The 27,422-nt window shown below is 43.6% G+C and overlaps 1 protein-coding gene across 1 annotated transcript in view; it reads left to right on the top strand.

The window, feature by feature from the left end:
* LOC139448524 (rho guanine nucleotide exchange factor 7-like) overlaps positions 1 to 27,422 on the top strand; it is an 85,005-nt gene that overhangs the window by 21,549 nt on the left and 36,034 nt on the right. Inside the window, exons 2-9 of the mRNA XM_071230079.1 lie at positions 2,514 to 2,637; positions 8,312 to 8,385; positions 9,105 to 9,199; positions 12,145 to 12,240; positions 22,587 to 22,709; positions 23,902 to 24,040; positions 24,788 to 24,847; positions 25,322 to 25,402. Of these exons, the coding sequence (XP_071086180.1) occupies positions 2,514 to 2,637; positions 8,312 to 8,385; positions 9,105 to 9,199; positions 12,145 to 12,240; positions 22,587 to 22,709; positions 23,902 to 24,040; positions 24,788 to 24,847; positions 25,322 to 25,402 (792 nt within the window). The remainder of the gene's footprint in view (positions 1 to 2,513; positions 2,638 to 8,311; positions 8,386 to 9,104; positions 9,200 to 12,144; positions 12,241 to 22,586; positions 22,710 to 23,901; positions 24,041 to 24,787; positions 24,848 to 25,321; positions 25,403 to 27,422) is intronic.

Below are 27,422 nucleotides of genomic sequence, written 5' to 3'. Positions count from 1 at the left end.
GGTCGAATCATACCCAAAAAATTTAAAAGATGGTACTTGTTGTTACCCTGTCTGGCGCTCGGCATTAAGGGACTAAAACAAGGACTTGTCGGCTCAGAGTCAGTATACTGTGTGTGAGTGGGGTATTTATGTAAAACTGCGGTATGGTATCTCAGTGAGCTAGCACTATAAATCGGCATCAGTCCGGACTAGTACAAGCAGCCACACACACACACACATGCATGCACGTCGCTATATAAGTGCAATAATCTTGGAAGCGACATTAAACCCCATTTCACCTCACCTCATCCCACCTCACCCCAGTGTGCCCCCCCTTCAGTGACATTTACTCACCATTCGTCATGTCAGTCTGTAACACTGTACCCCTCTCATGCAGTTGTGCTCTCATAACACTATTCAACCTGTAACACTAATTAGGGCCCCAAGGAATACACTACGAGGCGAATACGATTCATATCACGAATATAGGGAAACGAATACGAATATTAATTCACAAATACAATAACAAGTCAGCAGTTGATGTATTATTTATTATTATCAGTGAAGCAATAACAACATAAATTACTTGACATGGTTTGTTAATTATTGATATGTTACATATTTATGAACAGCACTTATCCAGGTACCAGTGTCTGCTCAAATGCGACAATGACCAGTGACCACAGTACTGTCAAATTAAATATTATAAGAGTGTAGTCTTTGAAGAAATCTATATAATAATATTTTCTTAAGGATATTTTTAGGTGCAGGGTATGTAAATCCACATGATTGCATATACATAAATTTTCGATTCTAGTGACCACAAATTACAAATTAAATTCATGAATGGATACTGTTCGATTCACTGAATACGCGAGTGAATCGTAACAGCCCTTACACAAATCAACTTGTAACACTGTTCAACCTGTAACACTAATCAACTGACATGTGAAGATCCAGGGTAGAATAGGTCTTCAGCAACCCATGCTTGCCTTAAATGGCGACTATGCTTGTCGTACGAGACGACTAACTGGATTGGGTGGTCAGGCTCGCTGACTTGGTTGATGCATGTCATCGTATCCCAATTGTGTGGATCGATGGTCATGATATCAATCACTGGATTGTCTGGTCCAGAGTCGATTATTTACAAATCGCCGTCAAATAGCTGGATAACGCTGAGTGCGGCATCAAACAAACAAACACTAATCAGTCTGTAACACTGATCAACCTGTAACACTGATCAACCTGTTACACTGATCAACCTGTAACACTGATCAACCTGTTACACTGATCAACCTGTAACACTGATCAACCTGTTACACTGATCAACCTGTAACACTGATCAACCTGTAACACTGATCAACCTGTAACACTGATCAACCTGTTACACTGATCAACCTGTTACACTGATCAACCTGTAACACTGATCAACCTGTTACACTGATCAACCTGTAACACTGATCAACCTGTAACACTGATCAACCTGTTACACTGATCAACCTGTTACACTGATCAACCTGTAACACTGATCAACCTGTTACACTGATCAACCTGTAACACTGATCAACCTGTTACACTGATCAACCTGTAACACTGATCAACCTGTTACACTGATCAACCTGTAACACTGATCAACCTGTAACACTGATCAACCTGTAACACTGATCAACCTGTTACACTGATCAACCTGTAACACTGATCAACCTGTAACACTGATCAACCTGTTACACTGATCAACCTGTAACACTGATCAACCTGTAACACTGATCAACCTGTTACACTGATCAACCTGTAACACTGATCAACCTGTTACACTGATCAACCTGTAACACTGATCAACCTGTTACACTGATCAACCTGTAACACTGATCAACCTGTAACACTGATCAACCTGTAACACTGATCAACCTGTTACACTGATCAACCTGTTACACTGATCAACCTGTAACACTGATCAACCTGTAACACTGATCAACCTGTTACACTGATCAACCTGTTACACTGATCAACCTGTAACACTGATCAACCTGTTACACTGATCAACCTGTAACACTGATCAACCTGTTACACTGATCAACCTGTAACACTGATCAACCTGTAACACTGATCAACCTGTTACACTGATCAACCTGTAACACTGATCAACCTGTTACACTGATCAACCTGTAACACTGATCAACCTGTTACACTGATCAACCTGTTACACTGATCAACCTGTAACACTGATCAACCTGTTACACTGATCAACCTGTTACACTGATCAACCTGTAACACTGATCAACCTGTAACACTGATCAACCTGTTACACTGATCAACCTGTAACACTGATCAACCTGTTACACTGATCAACCTGTAACACTGATCAACCTGTAACACTGATCAACCTGTAACACTGATCAACCTGTTACACTGATCACCCTGTAACACTGATCAACCTGTTATACTGATCAACCTGTAACACTGATCACCCTGTAACACTGATCAACCTGTAACACTGATCAACCTGTTGCACCTTATCACACTTTCTGTTGCAGCTCTGTTTCTGCAAGGGCGACATCATCACTGTCACCCAGGCTCTGGAGGAGGGATGGTGGGAAGGCACCCTCAACGGCAAGACAGGATGGTTCCCCAGCAACTACGTCAAGGAAGTTAAAGCAGGTAGGACTGGCAATTCTGTGTGTCACAGTTAGGAGTCACAATTACCATTAAGATCAAGGTCATCAACAAAATCGTATTAGTAAATGGAAGAAATCCTTGCAAAATACAACCACACAAAAAAAATTCTTTTGAAAATTGCGATGCTGCTAAAACTAGACCAACTGCTGGAACTAGGTCATGTTTGTATGTACATGCACACACGTTTGCTATGTGGCATGTATGACATCCTGAATTTGATCCTGAAAACCCCAGCATGGCTCCTCAACACAAACACTTTATCCTAGCAAGTTCACAGTCCAAATATACAGGAATGTAGGCATAGGGTCCACTTACCAGATCATGTGGTCCAGTTGCTGAGGAGGTTATCTTCGACTTAAGAGCTTCGTCACTGATTGAATCCTATAGATACTGTTAACCACGCACTGAAAATTTTGTGCCCCCCCAAAAACAAGTTGCAATTCATCTGTGACCAACCATGAGATAACAGACCCGATAGGTTGACTTCTCATTATATTTTAAAACCAGAGTATCTTAGGAACACAAAACTACAATTCACAAGGTCCGCTTCATATTTGTTACAGAGATACAAGCAGAGCTCCAGATAAGCTTTTCTGATGCGTATTCTACGCAGATACGCAGATACGCAGCTTATCTGGAGCTCTGGACAAGGCATCAACATTTGAACTCATTTTCTGCAAAGTCCCATTTTCAGATAACTATTTATGTAATAATTGCAGTTATATGAATATAATATCTGAATAATCGAACAATAGACATGTATGCTGAAATGTTTTAAAATAATGTTTTTATAATATTATGACCGAACGTGGCGATTTTTACAGAAGTAAGTTGACATCAAACGTCTTTGTTTATGATGTCACAGCCCAATTGTATTCTAGCACACAGAAGGTCCCTTTTCTGCTGGTGGGTCCCAATATTACAGTGTGTGTCTCTGACCTTTACAGCAGTAGAAACTAACATTTCAAGTCCACCAGTCCCTATAATGATAACACTCAGCAAAACCAACCCTTAAAAATGGAAATTTCTACTAGTCCTTATGATACCTTAACTATTGGGCAGTTTGGCAAGGACTACAGGACTAGTGCCAATTTCTAACGCTGCCTTTAACTCGCTCATCAAGACCCTTGTAGGTATGTAGGAGTTTCTGTATTTAGTGCTTTTTAATTCAGTTCTTCTTGTAAACAGATCAGGGACAGCCTCCGTGGTCTGGTGGTAGAACCCCATTTCACCTCTAGCAAATAGTTCAGGTTATGTTACGTCTGTTTCCAAAGACAGCCATTGTCGACAGGTTCAAAGAAATATGTGCACTTGTGCTTTCTCCTTCCATCAAGCACCTTGCCCCAGAATCCCCATCAAGATGTTTCCAATTGCCCTGGAATAGCTGTGTAAATATTATCACCTGACCCAGAACAAACACAGCTTGTCAGAGTTGTGAACATCTGCAGACACTGTTACCTCTTGCCATCTGAAAGTCTGTCTGACCTTACTCCCTTACTTCCATACACATGACCTTACTGTGGTAACAGATACCATCTGACCTTACCCCTGTGCACAAGCCTGTGTGACCTTACTTCCATGGTACTGACCTTACTCTGGTACACGGAGACCATCTGATCTTACTCTGGTACACAGATACCATCTGATCTTACTCTGGTACATGGAGACCATCTGATCTTACTCTGGTACACAGATACCATCTGATCTTACTCTGGTACACAGATACCATCTGATCTTACTCTGGTACACAGATACCATCTGATCTTACTCTGGTACACGGAGACCATCTGATCTTACTCTGGTACACAGAGACCATCTGATCTTACTCTGGTACACAGATACCATCTGATCTTACTCTGGTACACAGAGACCATCTGATCTTACTCTGGTACATGGAGACCATCTGATCTTACTCTGGTACACGGAGACCATCTGATCTTACTATGGTACACAGAGACCATCTGATCTTACTCTGGTACACAGAGACCATCTGATCTTACTCTGGTACACGGACACCATCTGATCTTACTATGGTACACAGAGACCATCTGATCTTACTCTGGTACACGAAGACCATCTGATCTTACTCTGGTACACGGAGACCATCTGATCTTGCTCTGGTACAGGGAGACCATCTGATCTTACTCTGGTACATGGAGACCATCTGATCTTACTATGGTACATGGAGACCATCTGATCTTACTATGGTACACGGAGACCATCTGATCTTACTCTGGTACATGGAGACCATCTGATCTTACTATGGTACACGGAGACCATCTGATCTTACTATGGTACATGGAGACCATCTGATCTTACTATGGTACATGGAGACCATCTGATCTTACTCTGGTACACGGAGACCATCTGATCTTACTCTGGCACACAGAGACCATCTGATCTTACTCTGGTACACAGAGACCATCTGACCTTACAGTGATAGAAACTAACAGATTTAGTCCACTAGTCCTTTTAATGGTAACATAGCAAAATCCTTAAAATGGGCTTATTTCTACTTGTCCTTGTGATACCTTAACCATCGGGCAGTTTGGCAAGAACAATAGGACTAGTGCCAATTTCAAAGCTGCCTTACTCGAGCATAGGATCTGTCACATACAGAGAGCCTTGTTGTGCCTAAGTGTAATTCAACAATAAATATATTTTCTTAAATCCACATCAACACTAGCATGGAAATGGAAGGAGAATTTTCATTCCAGAAAGTTTATTTTCTTAAGAATCACACAGTTCTCTACTGATGTAGTTTCTTGTTGTTATTCCATTTTATCGGTGTAAGTTTTTCCGTAATATAATTAGTTAGCCATGTAACATGGCGTCGGATCAACCTGTGTTGAGCAACTTCTTGTGAAACCATTTCTTATAGGCATGCATGTTTATTTATGGATAGACCCAGGAATAGCTCCAGAACACTTGAAATAACCCATTTCCTTTTATCCTATTAACCATTAAGTGCTGTAAAGATGATAATTATTTTTTTATTACCAAAGTGTGTTTCAAGGGAATATGCCTGGACATTGTTCTAAGGTAGTGGTAGTAGTTGAAATGGAAGCCAAGATGTATTATAATTCGACAAGTTGATATTCTTGGAGTCTTGGCTTTAGTGTATAAAGGGTTAAGTTTCTTTCCAAAGATTAACCTCTTGTGTAACCATGGTAACAGCATCATTTAATATTTCCATCATGCATTGTGAAAATATCTGCTTTTGAAGATGGATTTCTGGAAAAGCTTCTAGCATTCTTAAAAGCAGTTGTTAATAAACTCCAACCTGTTTTTGTAATGTTGCCAGGGAAACTAACCGAGCGACAGGTTTGAGATTTAAATGGATTTTTGCCAATAATATGACCATCGTCACGACACATCTTTTGTTCATGGCAGCATAACCATGGCAACCTGGCTATCATTTAAAATATATCTGTTTTAGGCATTGGAGGCTAGTTATATGAAGTTAGGTAGTTGTTCTTATGCTGACCATTAATTGATTAGGGACAGACAGACATGGTGATATTGGTAGCGTATATTCAAATAATTAAAGCTATTAATATAGCTGTCGAAGTACTTCAGTCAGACATAATTTGCAGGCTTCTGATTGCTGAATTTGTCCTCAATCAAAAGATAAGAAAAATGTTGCCTTATTCTCTTGGTATTGGCAGCTGTGAGTGAGTGAGTGTGGTTTAACACTGCTTTTAGCAGTATTCCAGTCAAATCAAGCTTAATGTGGGAGGAAACCCCGAAGTGATGCAAGTCTCAGAAGTTTACCACTTTGGTGAAACCCACGAGCACGGGTATGGTGCTGACAAACCTGGAAACATTATTGGGGCAAACCGGGATTCGAACACACAATCGTAGATTTCTGGCTGCCCAAGGGATGCAACCCTGTACAGCGAATCGCGGCGCCTTAGACGACTGGGCCACCCATGCCCCCTGGCAGCAGTGAGACCAATAGATGCATATATCATCTGACAGTATGTCTGACATGATGATGTGTCAGCCGATAGGGTCAGGGTCAGATGACAGGGTCATCTAAAGGTCATCCTGACTGCCAGACTTGCCAAAGGTTACAGGTGCAGTCTGCCATAAGGAATGTCTCAAGCTCAATTGCCCTTGGTTTGATGTCCAAAGGCTGCAGGTTCTAGTAGTACTTGTTGAGCTGGACATTGAGGTAATCTGTTACTCTAAGATGTTCCTGACTGTAGGAGGAGATTTGTAATGGGCAGCCTTAGAGGTTACACATAATCAAATGTTTTCCCATAGACTTCTATAGTAACGTTATATTATTTTTTTTAAATAACTAAGCGTTCAACAGCTATTACCTGTACGTGTGTGCACAGTTTGGCCTTAGAGCAGCAATAAAATCATAAAAAATGACTAGCTTAGCCAGCTCCTTTTCCGAGTACAGGAAGCTAAACACACCACCCCCAGTTTCGCACCAAATGTCACCTACTTGAAATTAGCTGTGGTCACATTCAGCATAAGTCATCATGTTGAAAAAGACAGTACTAAATATAGAAAAACATGGTCAGTTTTAATAACTGGATGGATGTACATTTAAAAGATATAAACATGTTACAGAATATCCTCCAATCACAGTCTGCAGATATCTCTCGATCTGCACTGAAGGCTCCCTATGGAAACCCAACTGGTTCTGATTTGGTGTAGTAGAACCTAGAAATCAATGCTTCATTAAATGTTTCAAAGGCAGGACTGAACTAACTGGTCCAGTGGCTTGTACAAAACATTCTCACTAGTTTTGAGTATCCTTGTAGTTAAAGTGTTTGCTCATCACGCAGAAGACCCGGGTTCGATTCCCGACATGGGTACAATGTGTGAAGCCCATTTCTGTTGTCCCCCGCCGTGATATTGTTGGAATATTGCTAAAAGCGGCGTAAAATCAAACTCTCTCACTCACTCACTCACTCACTCACTCACAAGTTTTGAATGGTGAAGGCTTTGTATCTTTGGGACACCAGGGATTTGTTTATTTGTTTGTTTGTTGTGGACAATGGATATCATCATTGTGTCTTAATTCATCAGGTTTTTTTTGTCACATTAAAGGCCCCGTTACTCTATCAAAGTCCAAGTTTTTGACGGACTTTGATGGAATAGAAACCGATCCTATTTCTCGTCAAACGTTGAACCAAGTTTGATGACGTCAATTTAATTTAGCCAATCAGAATGCAAGGAACATTTTCCCCTTTTCCGGTGGATAGAGTCAAGTCAAAATGAGCCCACTATTTTGGACTGATGAGATATGGGCCGAAATAATTGATTTGGTTCAACAACGAGCAGCCGTTCGGGACCAAATATGCCTTTGCCTACCCCGACGCCACTTTCTTAACATGGCAATACACAAAATACTTATGACAACAGCAAAACATTCTTCGTCAGTTGCATCCATCTTGGCAAGATAATTCCCGCCAAAAGTTTGACGGCCTGTCAAAAACTTTGATGAGTGTCAACAGTCCAACTTGGACCATGAAAACTTGGTCAAAGTTTTCTTTGACCAAGTATTTGATAGTGTGACGGGGGCTTAAGTTGTCATCTTGATATAACTTAGAACTTTGCTGGTGACCATGTGGAGAGGAACTATGTAATTAGTGGAGAATTTACTATATAATTAAGGAAATAGCCTGTGTTCCAGAAATCGCCATGAGGACGCCTGGAGCCGAGGTGCCGCAGTTCAAGAGAGAGAGCATGCAGTTGTATCACAGCGTGGTGAGTTGATTCCACACCGATGCGCTAGCTCACTCACTCACTTACTCACTCACTCACTCACTCACTCACTACTCGCTCACTCACTCACTCACTCACTCACTCACTCACTCACTCACTCACTCACTCACTCACTCACTCACTCACTCACTCACTCACCCACCCACCCACCCACCCACCCACAAATTTCATGATAATTTGTATCGTTTAACCTAAAATCTAAAAAGAAATTCATTCACAAATGATGTTTCCTATTCAAAATGGAAGAAAGTAAGTCATGTCACTCTCAAGTTGTTATCGACCGCCTCCATGGTCCAGTGGTAGAGCGTCCGCTAGGAGAGTGGAAGGTCCGGGGTTCGATCCCCGACCGCTTCATACCAAAAGACGTAAAAAGATGGTACTTGTTGTTACCCTGTCTGGCGCTCGGCATTAAGGGACTAAAACAAGGACTGGTCGGCTCGGAGTCAGTATACTGTGTCTGAGTGGGGTATTCATGTTAAACTGCGGCATGGTATCTCAGTGAGCTAGCACTATAAATCGGCATCAGTCTGGACATGGTACAAGCAGCCACACACACGTACATGCACGTCCTATATAAGTGCAATAATCTTGGACGCGACGTTAAACCCCATTTCACCTCACCCATCACCTCAAGTTGTTATCTCCCCTATGTTACCTGCCGTCGTGTGGCTGACTCATTTTCCTCCTGTGGCTTGCTTCAGGTGCTGAAGAACATCATTGAGACGGAGAAGACTCATGTGTCTGGGATGTCGCAGATCCTGCAGACCTATATCCTGCCCCTGCAGAACGCTGGCATGTAAGTACACCAGTGAGAGAGTAGGTGGAGACACTAAGCTGACTCACATACTCCAGCGTCCTCCTGCAGACCTATATCCTGCCCCTGCAGACCTATATCCTGCCCCTGCAGAACGCTGGCATGTAAGTACACCAGTGAGAGAGTAGGTGGAGACACTTAGCTGCCTTACATGCTCCAGCGTCCTTCTGCAGACCAATATCCTGCCCCTGCAGAACGCTGGCATGTAAGTACACCAGTGAGAGAGTAGGTGGAGACACTTAGCTGCCTTACATGCTCCAGCGTCCTTCTGCAGACCAATATCCTGCCCCTGCAGTACGCTGGCATGTAAGTACACCAATGAGAGAGTAGGTGGAGAAACTTAGCTGACTCACATGCTCTGGCGTCCTCCTGCAGACCAATATCCTGCCCCTGCAGACCTATATCCTGCCCCTGCAGAACGCTGGCATGTAAGTACACCAATGAGAGAGTAGGTGGAGAAACTTAGCTGACTCACATGCTCTGGCGTCCTCCTGCAGACCAATATCCTGCCCCTGCAGAATGCTGCCATGTAAGTACACCAGTCAGAGAGTAGGTGGAGACACTTAGCTGATTCACATGCTCCGGCGTCCTCCTGCAGACCAATATCCTGCCGCTGCAGACCAATATCCTGCCCCTGCAGAATGCTGCCATGTAATTACACCAGTGAGAGAGTAGGTGGAGACACTTAGCTGATTCACATGCTCCAGCATCCTCCTGGAGTCCTGCAACATTGTTCAGCCCCATCCTCTGAACAGGCACAAAAGTCTCGTAGTTATCTTCCCTGAGTTGTGCCATCTTGTGACCCATCCTCTAGTCAATGTGTGGCACTTACTCTGATACTGATAGGTTTAGGAGGAAAACAGACAATGTTATCTTAACTATGGGGACACTTTTTATAGAATATATCTTTCTTTGGGATGGGACCAATTTCTGTCTGGAGTTACCTTAGGTTGGGACCAATTTCTATCTAGAGTTACCTTGGGATGGGACCAATTTCTATCTGGAGTTACCTTGGGTGGGGACCAATTTCTATCTAGAGTTACCTTGGGATGGGACCAATTTCTATCTGGAGTTACCTTGGGATGGGACAAATTTCTATCTGGAGTTACCTTGGGTGGGGACCAATTTCTATCTGGAGTTACCTTGGGTTGGGACCAATTTCTATCTGGAGTTACCTTGGGTTGGGACCAATTTCTTTCTGGAGTTATCTTGGGTTGGGACCAATTTCTCTCTAGTCTTACCTTGGGTTGGGACCAATTTCTATCTGGAGTTACCCTGGGTTGGGACCAATTTCTCTCTAGTGTTACCTTGGGTTGGGACCAATTTCTATCTGGAGTTACCTTGGGTTGGGACCAATTTCTATCTGGAGTTACCTTCGGTTGGGACCATTTTCTAGCCCTGAATTTGACAGAGATGTGACCAATTCTATGTTTGGCACTTTCTCTGAGATTTGCCCAAATTTCCACAGGGTAAATCGGGCAGATGTTTCTAGTATTGGAACCAGATTTGCCTGGTGATGGGACCAATCTTCAGGGAAGGGACAAATCTTTCCAAGGAATCCTACCGATAAATTTCAAAGAAGAGGAAGAATACATATTGCCAGTACCGTTAGACCAGCAAGACTTACAAGACAGTGCTATTCCCAGAGCCCATGATATACAGCTGTGTAGAGAATTATCAACTGTAATTATGAAGCTTCTCAGTACCTGATAAGCCCTTCATGTAATATGTCAGATCATGAACTTGAGTGATACAAGAAATGTTTGGCATATCTCTGAGATTATGATAATGTTCTGAGATAAGCTGACAGTGTTTTCTCCCAGGTGAAGAGATAAGATATGAACAGCTGGGGCCTTCGCTGTGTATGGCTTGTGTTCACTCCGTCTGTGCTCCCATACTTTAACATAGACATATAACAATCAAAGTTCTAGGTTTTTTAAATAGTCCTGGGTGTTTTTTATAAAAAATCAAGTCTTTAAAATTAAGTATTTTTACAATTACAGTCAAGTCCCGTTAATCCGACATGGTTGATTGCATATGATTTCAAACTCTCTCTCGCTTATTTTATCAGGGGCACAGGTAGCCCGCGATTCTCTGTGCAGAGTTGCATCCCTTGGACATGCCAGAAACCTATGATTGTGGGTTCGAATCCTGGTTCGCCACGATTATGTTTCTAGGTTTGTCAGCACCATACCCGTGCTCGTGGGTTTTACCAAAGTGGTAAACGTCTGAGACCTGCATCACTTCAGGCTTTCCTCCCACATGAAGCTGACACATCTGATATAACTGGAATACTGTTAAAAGCAGCGTTAAACCCAACTCACTCACTCATTCTATCACTCTCTCACTTATTCACTCTCTCTCATTCTCACTGTCTTTCACTCACACTCACTCATTCTCTCTCTTGCTCATTCACTTACTCTCAGTTATTTACTGACTATCTTACTCTCACTGTCTTTCACAGCAGCAGAAACTAACATTTCTCGTCCACTAGTAATAATAATGATAACATATAGCAAAAACCTTAAAAATGGCAAATTTCTACTGGTCCTTATGATACCTTAACTATTGGGCAGTTTGGCAATGACTATGAGACTTGTGCCAATTTCTAATGCTGTTTCACTCACACTCACTCTCATTCTCGCTCTCTCATTCTCTCTCTTGCTCTTTCACTTACTCTCACTTATTCACTCACTCTAACACTCACTGGCTAATTCTCTCATTCACTCACTCACTTCGCTCATTCTCTCACTCACTCACCCACCATGGAAGGCCATGAAATGAATGCCTATGCACCTCCTTGAGCTGCAAGCTGTACACGTCCATTTCAATCTTAATCTCGTCCATTTCAATCTAAAGCTCATTTGTTTCAGGGCAGAGAGATAGGGTGCAATTACCTGATTAATGGTGAGCGTTGTGTGTTTCAGATTGACGCCAGTGGAGTACTGCCAGCTCGTGGGGAACATTGAGCAGCTGATTGCATTCCAACACAACTTCCTTGCGTCACTGGAGGAATGTGAAAAGTGAGTCTACATAGCTACACCTGTGTTGGGGCATGTTGATACTGTGCGAGTTCATTGGCAAATTAATAGTATTTTCATTGCATGAACTGAAACATAAATATAGTTACTCATGTCGGTGCATTTGTTTGGAAAGTGAGCTAGTCCTCTGTGCGTGCGTGCGTGCGTGCGTGCGTGCGTGCGTGCGTGCGTGTGTGATATAATATATATATTTGTTTCTCCCCTTTGGGGTTTTAGCCTCCCAAGTGTTTGGCTTCTGCCCCATAAATTAACTGTGATGTTTGACTGAGGTGTTGTTTGATTGTGCACATTCAAAAATCCGTGAAAAAAATACTTACGCTTCACACTATTAAAAAAATGAATAATTGTCTGCTACAAATATTACTTTCTTACAAGGGTTTTTTAAAAGAAAATATTTAGGCTCATAAGTTTAATTTAAAAAATATTTGGTTTTGCAGCTGTAGCTGTAAATAACTTGAAGTCTCCAAACTCTCTACCCCCCCCCTAAAAAAAAATATATATATTTATTTAAAATGATTAGTCCCTTATTCAAATTCAAGAACGCTCAAACAGAATCTGATCCACAGAATAAAGTGAATAAAGTGAAAACATATAAAACATATGCATTTAAACAGAAATACTAAACTCTCCGCTTCACTGAGGTGTTCCAAGTACGTATCTCCACACACCTGATCAACTATCTCCGCCACAACTCACAGCTTGTGTTGGTCCTAGCACTCACCTCCTGCAGTTGTTGTAGTTCACAGCTGGTGCCTGTCAGCTGTTGTTGAATACCATGTACCATTATTTCCCCTCTTGAATGGAATCCTGTGTGCATTCCCCAGTACATGCGTTCAGGGTTAGACTAGGTCCCCAGCAGTCTGTTCTTGTTCCCTGTGGGTGTATTGGGGTTAGAATAGGTCCCCAGCAGCCTGTTCTTGTTCCCCGTGGGTATATTGGGGTTAGAATAGGTCCCCAGCAACATATGCTTGTCCTCTGTAGGAAATCTGGGTAAGTATAAGTTCCCTACGACCTATGCTTGTCCTATGTAGAGATTCAGATATGAAATACTCTCCCGACAACCAGTGCTTGTCACACATGTAAATTCAGGGATAGAATAGGTCCCCAGACACCAGGCTTCTCCCACACGTAAATTCAGCGATGGAATAGATCCCCAGCAACCTAGGGGATTCAGGCCTCTCTGCTGACTGCTGCTTTATCTGGCCTGGGGTTGAGTGTTTTTTGGTAGGGGTGGGATGTCTATCTGAAGGTAGAGGTGAAGGATGGAGACGTCTGTTACTCATTAGATTTGGGATGGTGTTGACGAAGGGGATGTGGACGGACCAAGAAAGATGAGGGAAGGGAATGTGGGAATGACCAGAACAGGTTTCAGTTGAGACTGGCTTACACAACCAAGCATCTCCCATTGAAACCCGTGAAGATTCCGGGGTAGAATAGGTCTTCAGCAACCCATGCTTGCCATAAAAGGCAACTATGCTTGTCGTAAGAGGCGACTAAAGGGATCGGGTGGTCAGGCTCGCTGACTTGGATGATGCATGTCATCATATCCCAATTGCGTGGATCGATGCTCATGATGTCAATCACTGGATTGTCAGGTCAAGACTCGATTATTTACAGACCGCCGTCATACAGCTGGAATATTGCTGAGTGTGGAGTTAAACAACAAACAAACAAAACCTTTGGCTGAAGCTACTTACTAGCCTGAGCACACAGTAGCCCTGCCCTGGCCATGTGGGCTCCTCCTGCTGGAGTATACACACACACAGTAGCCCTGCCTTGGCCATGAGGGCACCTCCTGCTGGAGTATACACACACACAGTAGCCCTGCCTTGGCCATGAGGGCTCCTCCTGCTGGAGTATACACACACACAGTAGCCCTGCCTTGGCCATGAGGGCACCTGCTGCTGGAGTATACACACACACACAGTAGCCCTGCCTTGGCCATGAGGGCACCTCCTGCTGGAGTATACACACACACACACAGTAGCCCTGCCCTGGCCATGTGGGCTCCTCCTGCTGGAGTATACACACACACAGTAGCCCTGCCCTGGCCATGTGGGCACCTCCTGCTGGAGAATACACACACACAGTAGCCCTGCCCTGGCCATGTGGGCACCTCCTGCTGGAGTATACACACACACAGTAGCCCTGCCCTGGCCATGAGGGCTCCTCCTGCTGGAGTATACACACACACAGTAGCCCTGCCCTGGCCATGAGGGCTCCTCCTGCTGGAGTATACACACACACAGTAGCCCTGGCCATGAGGGCTCCTCCTGCTGGAGTATACACACACACAGTAGCCTTGCCTTGGCCATGAGGGCTCCTCCTGCTGGAGTATACACACACACAGTAGCCCTGCCCTGGCCATGAGGGCTCCTCCTGCTGGAGTATACACACACACAGTAGCCCTGCCTTGGCCATGAGGGCTCCTCCTGCTGGAGTATACACACACACAGTAGCCCTGCCTTGGCCATGAGGGCTCCTCCTGCTGGAGTATACACACACACAGTAGCCCTGCCCTGGCCATGAGGGCACCTCCTGCTGGAGTATACACACACACAGTAGCCCTGCCTTGGCCATGTGGGCTCCTCCTGCTGGAGTATACACACACACAGTAGCCCTGGCCATGAGGGCTCCTCCTGCTGGAGTATACACACACACAGTAGCCCTGCCCTGGCCATGTGGGCTCCTCCTGCTGGAGTATACACACACGCTGTAGTAGTAGCGAGAGTCTGTCTACCCTCAAACTGGCACAGCTGACATCTGCAGGATTATATGAACAGAGGCTCCTACTGCTGCAATTTTGCCGTAATCGTTCGATTTTAATCTGAACATGATGCTTTTGCGATATTAAAATCAACTATTACGGCAAAAATATATAAATTAGGTTGTACAAAAAGAGCGTACCTTTAGTAGTTTGCTTGTCGCACTGTGTCATTTGCTTGTAGGTTAATATGACATGCTGTCCTACCATTTATGGAGCTCCCATGCTTGCCGTAAAAGGTGACTATGCTTGTCGTAAAAGGCGACTAACGGGATGGGTGGTCAGGCTCGCTGACTTGGTTGATGCATGTCATCGATCCCAATTGCGTGGATCGATGCTCATGTTGTCACTGGATTGTCTGGTCCAGTCTCGATTTTTTACAGACCGCTGTCATATAGCTGGAATATTGCTGAGTGCGGCATTAAACAAACAAATTTAGGGAGCTCATAATTCCCATTACATTCCAACATATTTGAAGTTTCTATTTCTATCAAATAACTGTTGAGCAGGTGTGTTGAACACTGGATTGTGCATGTGTGATCATCAACCATTGGTTTTCCATAAGTTTGTCATACAGACCCTAAAACAAAATATATCCAATACAGCCCATGCAAGTCTATAATGCTTGGCAAGTCTAGATTACTGCATTTTTAGTGTCTGTACAAATGTGATGAATTCACAAGCGAGGACAGACCTTGTAATTATCAATCAATCTCTAGTTGGGCTCCTTTTTATTATATTTTACAACTGTAATTTAACAGCTGTTTTTTTCTGTAAAATATGTTCATTTCAGAGACTAGATATCAGTCTAGTTTTTCATGTCCAGACTGTTGTTCACAGGGTGATGTAATGTAACCAGAGAACACCTACAACCTTGTCTCAGTCATTCACTAGATAATTGGTAAATGAAAAAAACAAGTATAACTAATTAAACTACTGTATTCGACGTAATAAGCGCCCCGCTCTAATAAGCGCCCACAGCGGTATTTGCTAATATATTCTTGGCTAGTGAACAATCCCAATTAGCACCCCTTCCGATTGATCAATGTTCACAAGACTTATTTATTCGCATACAATACGCACTCGTGGGTTATATGCACCCTTAATTATGGGCAATTAAATTCTAGAATATATATTTGTCGTACATAAACATTTCAGGCTGTCAGCATAAACCACGAAATTTATCTTTCAACTCTGTTTTTTTCTCCGCTCTGGGCACTTATTACGTCGAATACGGTAATTAAAAATTATACAAATTGCAAAGGCAAGTTGCTAATTTGTTTTGAGATAATTTAATATATCTAAGACCTATGACAGGCACTATTGGGGAAAAAAAGTTAAAAATTGTCAAATTCAGATTTATCAGCAATATCTTGTACACTATCTATCTATCTATCTATCTATCTATCTATCTATCTATCTATCTATCTATCTATCTATCTATCTATCTATCTATCTATCTATCTATCTATCTATCTCACAGTCATGGTGCAGGACTACAAACCTGGATAATGACCAACATATAGGAACATCCCCAAAACTTTGAAATTTTACTCCCTTAGGATGGTTAACGCTATCAAAACTGGCTCAGGCTAGCGACCTAGTGCTAGAGTCTATCCCTGGTAAATATGATTGTCTTTCACTGGAGCATTACAATGTGGCTCCGAGGTCTAGACAAAGCAGGTTAAGGAGAAATCAATGGCTGCTGAGAGAAGCAGTATATTTTCAGTAACTGGGGCTTCCATAACTTGAAAGTTTATATGCCAGACCTCCCCAGACCTCGGACCTGATGAGGCCTTGTTGAGGAAACATGACAGGTCGGGGAAACATCAGATCAGCTTTCCTTGAAGTGGTGCTGGTCAATTATATAGGTAACAGACCCACACAGTTAGTAACCAGATGGTGAGAGGGGCCTCAAGGCCTAGGCGCTGGAACCCTTTCAATTTGAACCCTGCCCTGTCATGCCTGTAGCCTTGCAACAAAGGAGAGAATAATAAGTCCCAGACTAACATCTAGTCTCTGAAATGAACATAAGATAAGATAAGATAAGATAATATTTATTGCAGAAACGTTCCATTACGGGACAGATGCAATTTTAAAAGACAAGACATTATGATTCATATATACATATATACAGACATACATAATTTACATTCCTGTAGACACATACAAAAACAAAATAATCAATATAACAAATTTGATGATATTTTTATACATAAAACTTATCGTACAGAAAAAAAACAGTTGTTAAATTATCTTGAAAAAATTAATAAAAAGGAGCCCAGAGACTCTTCATTTTCAGATACTGCAGAAATCTAGACTTGCCAAACATTATAGACTTGCATGGGCTGTATTTGATATGTTTGTTTCAGGGTCTTTAAGACAGACCAAATAAGTCCATGCGTGTATAGTAATTCCATTCTTATGATAGGAGAGGGCACGGGTGGCCCAGTCGTCTAAGGCGCCACTATTCCCTCTACAGAGTTGCGTCCTTTGGGCACGCCAGAAATGATTGTGGGTTCGAATCCAGGTTCGTCAGCACCATACCCGTGCTCATGGGTTTCACCGAAGTGGTAAACGTCTGAGACCTGCATCACTTCGGGCTTTCCTCCCACATTAAGCTGACACGCCGTGATATAACTGAAATACTGTTAAAAGCAGCGTAAAACCCAACTCACTCACTTACTCTTATGATAGGCAAGTCTAGATAAGCTGACGTCTGAGGACGCCTGTCTTTTACAGGGACAACTTGTTCTTGTTTTTTGTATAATCTAGAAATATGATTTTGAAACTAAATATTGCCTTAGAAGGGGGCAAAATGTATCCTAAAAGGTACATTTCGTCATATAAACATGTTTTAAAGTAGTGTATGTTAACTAGGCTTTAGAGACTTGTGCAAGTCTACTTGGCCTGCAGTGTGTCTGGTAGGCTAATGTAGAGTCCACAAGATAAAGTTATGTATCAGATCAATAAAAATATTTCTACTAAAGAAGAATTTTTATTCTACAAAAATGCCCACTCGGGACGAGGACAGAAAATAGGACATTCATGTGGCACAATGATAAGAAGTCAAAAGATGATACCTTAATTTTATACATGCATGCAAACAGATGAAACACATGGCATATGATTATACAAGTTCTAAGTTACGTACAACGTTCATCAGTATATTAACAAGATAAGGGCATATGATTATAGTTATTATGCAAATGTAAATAACAGATACTGAGTTACAAAATGTTGGCTCTTTCTTGGTCTTAGCTGAAACGTGTGAAAACAGTTCTGGTAACAACTTGAGCGTTCTTTTTGAGGGGTCATCGTAGTGGTCTTATTAAGAATTGCCTGCAATATGTTTTGGTTTTCTGGTGCTATAAACGTAAACACTGGAGTGCTTACTGTGTCAATCCGCATATTCGCAAAGGGTGTACATTAGAAGCTGTCATGCATCAATATATAGACGCGGAGGATGCAACGACAGCAGATTGAGAGCTAGGCCTTGCATGTGTCAGTATATTTGAGGGAAGCCAAACATTTGAAATACCGTATTTGACGTAATAAGCGCCCACAGCGATGTTGGCTAATATATTGGCTAGTGAACAATCCCAATCAACACCCCTTCTGATTGATCAGTGTACACAAGACTTACTTATTCGTGTATAATACGCACTCGTGTGTTATATGCACTGTTAATTATGAGCAATTAAATTCTGGAAAATATATCTGTCGTGTATAATACGCACAGACCTTTCTTTTGTGTCATTTCAGGCTGTCAGCACAAACCAAGAAATTTACGATCTTTCAACTCTGTTTTTTTTTCCACCAAATAATATTCTGATAAGAGCCCCCTATTTTTGAGAGCGCGCTGGGCGCTTATTATGTCAAATACGGTATGTAGAATTTGCTTTGGACAAGTATGTGAAGTAACTGTCTGCATATATGCTCACCAAAATCATATTCTAATAAGAGCCCCCTATTTTTAAGTTTGAGAGCGCCCTGGGCACTTATTACGTCGAATACAGTATTTGGAAATTGTGCCTGTTAACGGGTGAAAGAAATCTCTTGTGTTTGCTTAGACAAGTATACTCCCGCATGTTGACACACAGCATGTACACATGGGCACAGAACTGTCTGTGAATGATTTACACTCCCTTCTCCTCTGCATCAAACACACACACATGTGCACATTAGTAAGTGCTCTGTGTGGTGCCCCTGTAGACTGAGGGGGGGTAGGGGGAGGAGGAGGACAAGGGGAATGTTGATTTGAAACGGGGAGAGGAGTGAGATTGGGGTTAGTCTGTCATACAGACCCTGAAACAAATATATCCAATACAGCCCATGCAAGTCTATAATGTTTAGTAAGTCTAGATTGCTGCTGAAATGAAGAAAGTCTCTGGGCTCCTTTTTATTATAACTATAATTTAACAATTGTTTTTTTTTCTTTAAATATATTCATTTCAGAGGCTAGATGTTAGTCTAGGTTGAGGTCCAGGTTATGGTGGGGGTAAGGGGGAGGGTGGGGTCAGGGGTACTGTTAGATAAGATAAGATAAGATAATATTTATTGCAGAATCGTTCCATTACGGGACAGATGCAATTTTAAAAGACAAGACATTATGATCCATATAAACATATATACAGACATACATAATTTACATTCCTGTAGACACAAACAAAATAATCAATATTATATATGTGATGATATTCTTTTTTATACATAAAATTGTCAACGGTTGATTATGGAGGGGTATTTATTGTTTGAAATTATAGATGTGGAAACAAATGCAGTTGATATTGACTGCTTCATTATTTGATAGGATGTATTGAAATAATTTATCTTCATGACTGTGGACATTTACATTTACATTTTGTCTAGATAATTTTTCAAAGAGTATATTTCTTTGTCGAGTGTGTTTAATACAGTGAAGTAAGTAATGTTTTTCGTTATCAATGATTGAACATGTAGAGCATAGCCTCTGATGTAGTGGGGTTGGTGGCTTTGTGTGTCTTCCAAGTTCAATATTTAATTTATGGTTACTTAATCTTAGTTTAGAAAAGTGAACTCGATATTTTTTTACTTTACAGTGACTGAGATAAGGTTCTAATTTTATTTCATTTTTAACTATCCTATATGTCCTAAGTTTGTTTCCTGTGCCTCTTGTTGTATTTACATCTTGGAGAGATTCCTTGAAGAGGGAGTTGAATTTAGATTTGATTGTCTCTTTAAATATCGGTGATAGGAAAGCTGAAATGCTCAAATTGTGTTTTCCTAAGAATAGATTTAGCTGGTAAACCCATCCTAATCGTTATGAAGTTGGGTGATGTGGGTATGGGTGCATGGGTAGTGATGTGTTATGGAGGGAAGGAGATGATTTGTTATAGAGGGAATATGATTAGACATAACAAAAGCAAGTTTAATTCTTTTTAGGTGCTTAAAATTTGTACCATCACGTAGGTCTTGTGTTTTGTTCAAATGGTAATATTCGAGTCCAAAGCCCATTTTGTCATTTTATGTGAAAAATGTTTAGATTCTGTAGATCTTAAGTTAATTTTAGATTTTAGATCAGTGTGCGAGCAAGCTTCTGTGGTAGGCCACATGGTAGGCGTGACCTACCAATTGTTCTGGAGAACTGTAGCATTGTGAGATGCTGATAGCCCAGCTATAAGAAGTGTGTCAGTCATCCCTGGACACGGGAGGGTATGTGCAGCCAGATTTCAGTCAACACCTGCGGGGAGGGGGGAGGGGAATATATGGGTTAGAGGAGAGTGCCCAGGGGAGGGTCCCACAGGAAGGGATAGGGATGGATTGAGGGGGTCAGGGAGGGGAATATGTGGGTTGGTGTAGAGTGAGAGGAGGGTCCCACAGGGGAGGGGGGAGGGCTGGATTGAGGGGGTCAGGGAGGGAAATATGTGGGTTGGTGTAGAGTGAGAGGAAGGTCCCACAGGGGAGGGGGGAGGGCTGGAGGGGGTCAGGGAGGGAAATATGTAGGTTGGTGTAGAGTGAGAGGAGGGTCCCACAGGGGAGGGGGGAGGGCTGGAGGGGGTCAGGGAGGGAAATATGTAGGTTGGTGTAGAGTGAGAGGAGGGTCCCACAGGGGAGGGGGGAGGGCTGGAGGGGGTCAGGGAGGGAAATATGTAGGTTGGTGTAGAGTGAGAGGAGGGTCCCACAGGGGAGGGGGGAGGGCTGGATTGAGGGGGTCAGGGAGGGAAATATGTAGGTTGGTGTAGAGTGAGAGGAGGGTCCCACAGGGGAGGGGGGAGGGCTGGAGGGGGTCAGGGAGGGAAATATGTGGGTTGGTGTAGAGTGAGAGGAGGGTCCCACAGGGGAGGGGGGAGGGCTGGAGGGGGTCAGGGAGGGAAATATGTAGGTTGGTGTAGAGTGAGAGGAGGGTCCCACAGGGGAGGGGGGAGGGCTGGATTGAGGGGGTCAGGGAGGGAAATATGTGGGTTGGTGTAGAGTGAGAGGAGGGTCCCACAGGGGAGGGGGGAGGGCTGGATTGAGGGGGTCAGGGAGGGAAATATGTGGGTTGGTGTAGAGTGAGAGGAGGGTCCCACAGGGGAGGGGGGAGGGCTGGATTGAGGGGGTCAGGGAGGGAAATATGTGGGTTGGTGTAGAGTGAGAGGAGGGTCCCACAGGGGAGGGGGGAGGGCTGGATTGAGGGGGTCAGGGAGGGAAATATGTGGGTTGGTGTAGAGTGAGAGGAGGGTCCCACAGGAAGGGATAGGGCTGGATTGAGGGGGTCACAGAGGAAATACAGTTGAACCTTGTTGTGTCAAACTTGTGGGGACCTGGGGAAATTAACCGGGGTTCAAGTCAACCGAAAAAGTGAATTTTCGAAAACCAACCATCATCTTCTGAGAGATTATTACCAGGTCAGAACGCAACACTAGAGTTTATGGTGTACGTAAGTTTCAGTGTCCAGGCTGCTGGTAGTGAAGGGAGCTGCAACTCAGGCGTATCATCCATCTCATTGTCCCCTTCTTGATTGGGGCCACTGTTAAAGTCATATCTCAAATAATGATTCATTAACATAGTCTTACTCCATTTTACTCATTTCTCAATGGGTTAGAGAAGAGTGTTCAGAGGGAGGTACCACTGTGGGGTGGAGGTGTAGGGGGCGGGGGGGGATAGGGCTGTCTTGAGGGGTTTGGGGTGTGGGAAGGGAGGGATAGGACTGGATTGAGGGGTGGGGGGGGGGCATTAGGGCTGGATTGGGGGGTTTGGGGTTTAGTAGGGGGGGGATAAGACTGGATTGAGGGGTTTGGGGTGTGGGAAAGGGGGGGGGGGGGGGGGGGGGGGGGATAGGACTGGATTGAGGAGTTTGGGGTGCTCAAATGCGGTTTTGTTTGTCCCCCAACCTGTGGATCCATTCGCATTCCAGTTATCACTTTCAACTCCCTGGGGAGTATACAAGCCAAGCTGCCTTGGGGCGCTAAAAGGTTTTTACATCCACCTCACATATCGGGAACCCATTCCCTGCTGGGTGAACAGAGGCACATTTGAACTAAGTCACTTTCCAAACAACAAACAAACTGATGTAGACTGAGACAATGGGTTCTTGTTGCAGACTGCCCCCGATGCAGCGCCGTATCGGCGGCGTGTTCATGAAGCACGCAGAGCAGCTGAAGCGGCTGTACATGGACTACTGCGGCAACCACCCCAAGGCCGTCTCAGTGCTGCAGATACACAGGTGACGAGGCAGCTGAAGTCATACAATGTGCTATACAGAGTTGCTTCCCTTTGGCTTTCTCATGACATTGTTATCTTTGTGCATGAAGGCTTTTAAAAAAAAAAAGAATTGGTTCTCAGGCAAAGATTTTTGAAAATATAGAGTGTGTGGGCGTTGGTTTTTTTGCTTGTACAAACCTGTATGTAACCATATGAACATTTGTGTGCCATCAACCTGGGAAAGGGCCTCCCTACATGTACAGGGATTCTGGGTTAGAATAGGTCTTCAGCAACCCATACTTGCCGTAAAAGGCGACTATGCTTGTCGCAAAAGGCGACTATGCTTGTCGTAAAAGGCGACTAACGGGATCAGGTGGTCATGCTCACTGACTTTGTTGATGCATGTCATCGATCCCAATTGTGTGGATCGATGCTCATGATGTCAATCACTGGATTGTCTGGTCCAGACTCGATTATTGTACAGACCGCCGTCATAAAGCTGGAATATTGCTGAGTGCGGCGTTAAACAACAAACCAACCAACCAACCAACCAAAATCCTACTGCCACCATGACCATAACATGAGATGTACATGTAAATGGAAGTAACTGCATGCTATATTGGGATCGCATTGTTTTTAAGTATTAGGATTTATTTTTAAAAATTTAAAATGGAAATGATATTGCAACGTGCGACGGACTTTATGATGATGCAGGCGGTGCCGGAGAACCTGAGAACCAAGACTGTTATTTTTTTTAGCCTTATCCTACCTTGTGTGAACATATCAGGTTGTATTTATACAGAAATATTAACTCACTGTGTTTACTCAATATTCACCAGAGAAGGGACAAGTAGAAGCCCTGAAACATCGTTATGGACTAACATTTAGTCCCAGAAATAATGTTATCTTATTTAAAAAAACATATATATACAAAATGAAAAAATATAATCCAAATGGACAACTTGCCCAATCATTCTAGACTTGAGTTGGACTCCTTTTTTTAACGTATTCTTAGGGTATAACCTATTCTTAGGGTATTTGAGAGAGACTAACGTTGTTTCAAAGAATATAGAAGTTGTTATCGATAAAAAAGTGTTATTTATCAATGTAAAAGTTTAAAAGAAACAGCCAACCACAAAGCAGGAAGTAGGCTGCAGGTACATCAGGCATTGACAGCTGAGTGACAGCTATGTACATGATTGATGGTGTTTCAGGGAGGACCTGAGTAGATTCATGGAGAGTGTGGGTGCCACACCCCCAGGGGCCATGACTCTCACCACCAACCTGTCCAAGCCCTTCACTCGACTCGACCGATACCCCAGTCTGCTGAAGGAGCTGGAGAGGCACATTGAGGTACACCTTTATACTGTCAAACCTTGTCTGTCCGGACATTGTTAAACTGGAAACCTTGCACATATCACTGCTTAAGTACTTTCGTAAAAAGTACACCAACATGTATTTATTGTACAGTACATGTACACAAAGTTCAGTCACAATTTTCTCTTTTCTTTTTTAATATTTCACTTTGGTTTGAGACTATGTCGCTCCAGATATATATTTAACCTCGAAGCAAAGTGAAATGTTATTTCCTTGCACCAAAAATAGACAACAGGAAACCCTGAGGATAAGAGAAAAGCCGACTTTTTTAGAAATATACGCTTTGTTGATAAATGCGGATATTTTGCACAACAACAAAGATTTATAAGGTACTTAATTTGCCAGTCCACAGGGACCGACTGTCCCTGTTAATTACTGATCCAGACCTAATTTTGCCAGTAAAGAATTGATAATTAGCGGTAAACGCTTGTATTAATGTTTTCAGCCAGTGTGGCAGGGACGACAAATGACATAGTAGGGACTGATTGGTTTCTGAAAATGAAAGAAACTTGATAGCATAAAACAACAAACTGAAAGTAGATCCTGTGACCAAATTATTGATAAAAGTCAATATATAACGCGGAAAGTTCATACTTGGTGTGCTTTTTAGTTGTGTATCTGAAAGTGAATCCTCTGATTTGACCATTAAAGCGGAAAGTATGTTTAGCTGTTTGTGTAGCATGTTTTTATTTTTAATTATAAATGAATATTTATTCGTTTTAGGAAAGCCATCCAGATCGCGGAGACACGCAAAGGGCCATAGCAGTGTATAGAGATATAGCTGTAAGTCACAGGGCTGTTAAATAGTGTCTGTTGAGGAGATACCTTGACCAATTAGTTTACTTCACAGCTTTGTTCTTCTAGTTTTTTTTTGTTTTTGTTGTTGTTTAACGCTGCACTCAGCAATATTCCAGCTGTATGACAGCGGTCTGTAAATAATCGATTCTGGACCAGACAATCCAGTGATTAACATCATGAGCATCGATCCACGCATTTTGGATACAATGACATGCATCAACCAAGTCAGCGAGCCTGACCACCCAATCCCGTTGGTCGCCTCTTATGACAAGCATACTGGTGTTCTATATCTTCTTATAGATATATATTATAAGTAGTATATATTATCAAATTGAAAACTTTGAGTTATTCAGCTTATCATATCTTATTCTATTATAATAAATCCCCTGATCCCATTATCAGTCCTACCAGTGTCGTCACCTTGCACCTTGATGACTGTATGCTGCCTTCACATTTCAGAATTCGTGTTTAGAAGTGCGTAAGCTGAAGGAGATGGAGCTTGAGATTGTGACCAGCACTATAGCTGGCTGGGAGGGAGAGGTGAGAGACTTGAGATTGTGACCAGCACTATAGCTGGCTGGGAGGGAGAGGTGAGAACCTTGAGATTGTGACCAGCACTATAGCTGGCTGGGAGGGAGAGGTGAGAGACTTGAGATTGTGACCAGCACTATAGCTGGCTGGGAGGGAGAGGTGAGAGCCTTGAGATTGTCACCAGCACTATAGCTGGCTGGGAGGGAGAGGTGAGAGACTTTAGATTGTGACCAGCACTATAGCTGGCTGGGAGGGAGAGGTGAGAACCTTGAGATTGTGACCAGCACTATAGCTGGCTGGGAGGGAGAGGTGAGAACCTTGAGATTGTGACCAGCACTATAGCTGGCTGGGAGGGAGAGGTGAGAACCTTGAGATTGTGACCAGCACTATAGCTGGCTGGGAGGGAGAGGTGAGAGTGGCTGGGAGGTAGAGGTGAGAGCCTTGTGATTGTGACTAGCACTATAGCTGGCTGTGAGGGAGAGGTGAGAGCCTTGAGATTGTGACTAGCACAATAGCTGGCTGTGAGGGAGAGGTGAGAGCCTTGAGATTGTGACCAGCACTATAGCTGGCTGGGAGGGAGAGGTGAGAGCCTTGAGATTGTCACCAGCACTATAGCTGGCTGGGAGGGAGAGGTGAGAGCCTTGAGATTGTCACCAGCACTATAGCTGGCTGGGAGGGAGAGGTGAGAGCCTTGAGATTGTGACCAGAGCAATAGCTGGCAGGGAAGGAGAGGTGAGAGACTTTAGATTGTGACCAGCACTATAGCTGGCTGGTAGGGAGAGGTGAGAGCCTTGAGATTGTCACCAGCACTATAGCTGGCTGGGAGGGAGAGGTGAGAGCCTTGAGATTGTCACCGGCACTATAGCTGGCTGGGAGGGAGAGGTGAGAGCCTTGAGATTGTCACCAGCACTATAGCTGGCTGGGAGGGAGAGGTGAGAGCCTTGAGATTGTCACCGGCACTATAGCTGGCTGGGAGGGAGAGGTGAGAGCCTTGAGATTGTCACCAGCACAATAGCTGGCTGGGAGGGAGAGGTGAGAGCCTTGAGATTGTCACCGGCACTATAGCTGGCTGGGAGGGAGAGGTGAGAGCCTTGAGATTGTCACCAGCACAATAGCTGGCTGGGAGGGAGAGGTGAGAGCCTTGAGATTGTCACCGGCACTATAGCTGGCTGGGAGGGAGAGGTGAGAGCCTTGAGATTGTGACTAGCACTATAGCTGGCTGGGAGGGAGAGGTGAGAGCCTTGAGATTGTGACCAGCACTATAGCTGGCTGGGAGGGAGAGGTGAGAGCCTTGAGATTGTCACCGGCACTATAGCTGGCTGGGAGGGAGAGGTGAGAGCCTTGAGATTGTGACTAGCACTATAGCTGGCTGGGAGGGAGAGGTGAGAGCCTTGAGATTGTGACCAGCACTATAGCTGGCTTGGAGGGAGAGGTGAGAGTGGCTGGGAGGGAGAGGTGAGAGCCTTGAGATTGTCACCAGCACAATAGCTGGCTGGGAGGGAGAGGTGAGAGCCTTGAGATTGTCACCAGCACTATAGCTGGCTTGGAAGGAGAGGTGAGAACCTTGAGATTGTGACCAGCACTATAGCTGGCTTGGAGGGAGAGGTGAGAGCCTTGAGATTGTGACCAGCACAATAGCTGGCTGGGAGGGAGAGGTGAGAGCCTTGAGATTGTGACCAGCACTATAGCTGGCTGGGAGGGAGAGGTGAGAGCCTTGAGATTGTGACCAGCACTATAGCTGGCTGGGAGGGAGAGGTGAGAGCCTTGAGATTGTGACCAGCACTATAGCTGGCTGGGAGGGAGAGGTGAGATCCTTGAGATTGTGACCAGCACTATAGCTGGCTGGGAAGGAGAGGTGAGAGACTTGAGATTGTGACCAGCACTATAGCTGGCTGGTAGGGAGAGGTGAGAGCCAGTGTAGTGTCTGAGAGTATGAGTACACAGAAAGCATCACAGTTAGGCTGTCTGCAAACTGCATGCGTGTTCACCCATCATGTCGAGAGAGGTTCGAGCTTCTGGCGTCAAAGCC

The sequence above is a fragment of the Haliotis cracherodii genome, unplaced genomic scaffold (assembly GCF_022045235.1).
Source record: "Haliotis cracherodii isolate W230 unplaced genomic scaffold, xgHalCrac1.p SCAF_7, whole genome shotgun sequence".
NCBI classification, from domain to species: Eukaryota; Metazoa; Mollusca; class Gastropoda; order Lepetellida; family Haliotidae; genus Haliotis; species Haliotis cracherodii.
Note: the sequence above shows the minus strand (reverse complement) of the source record. Positions and strands in the feature narration are given on the sequence as shown.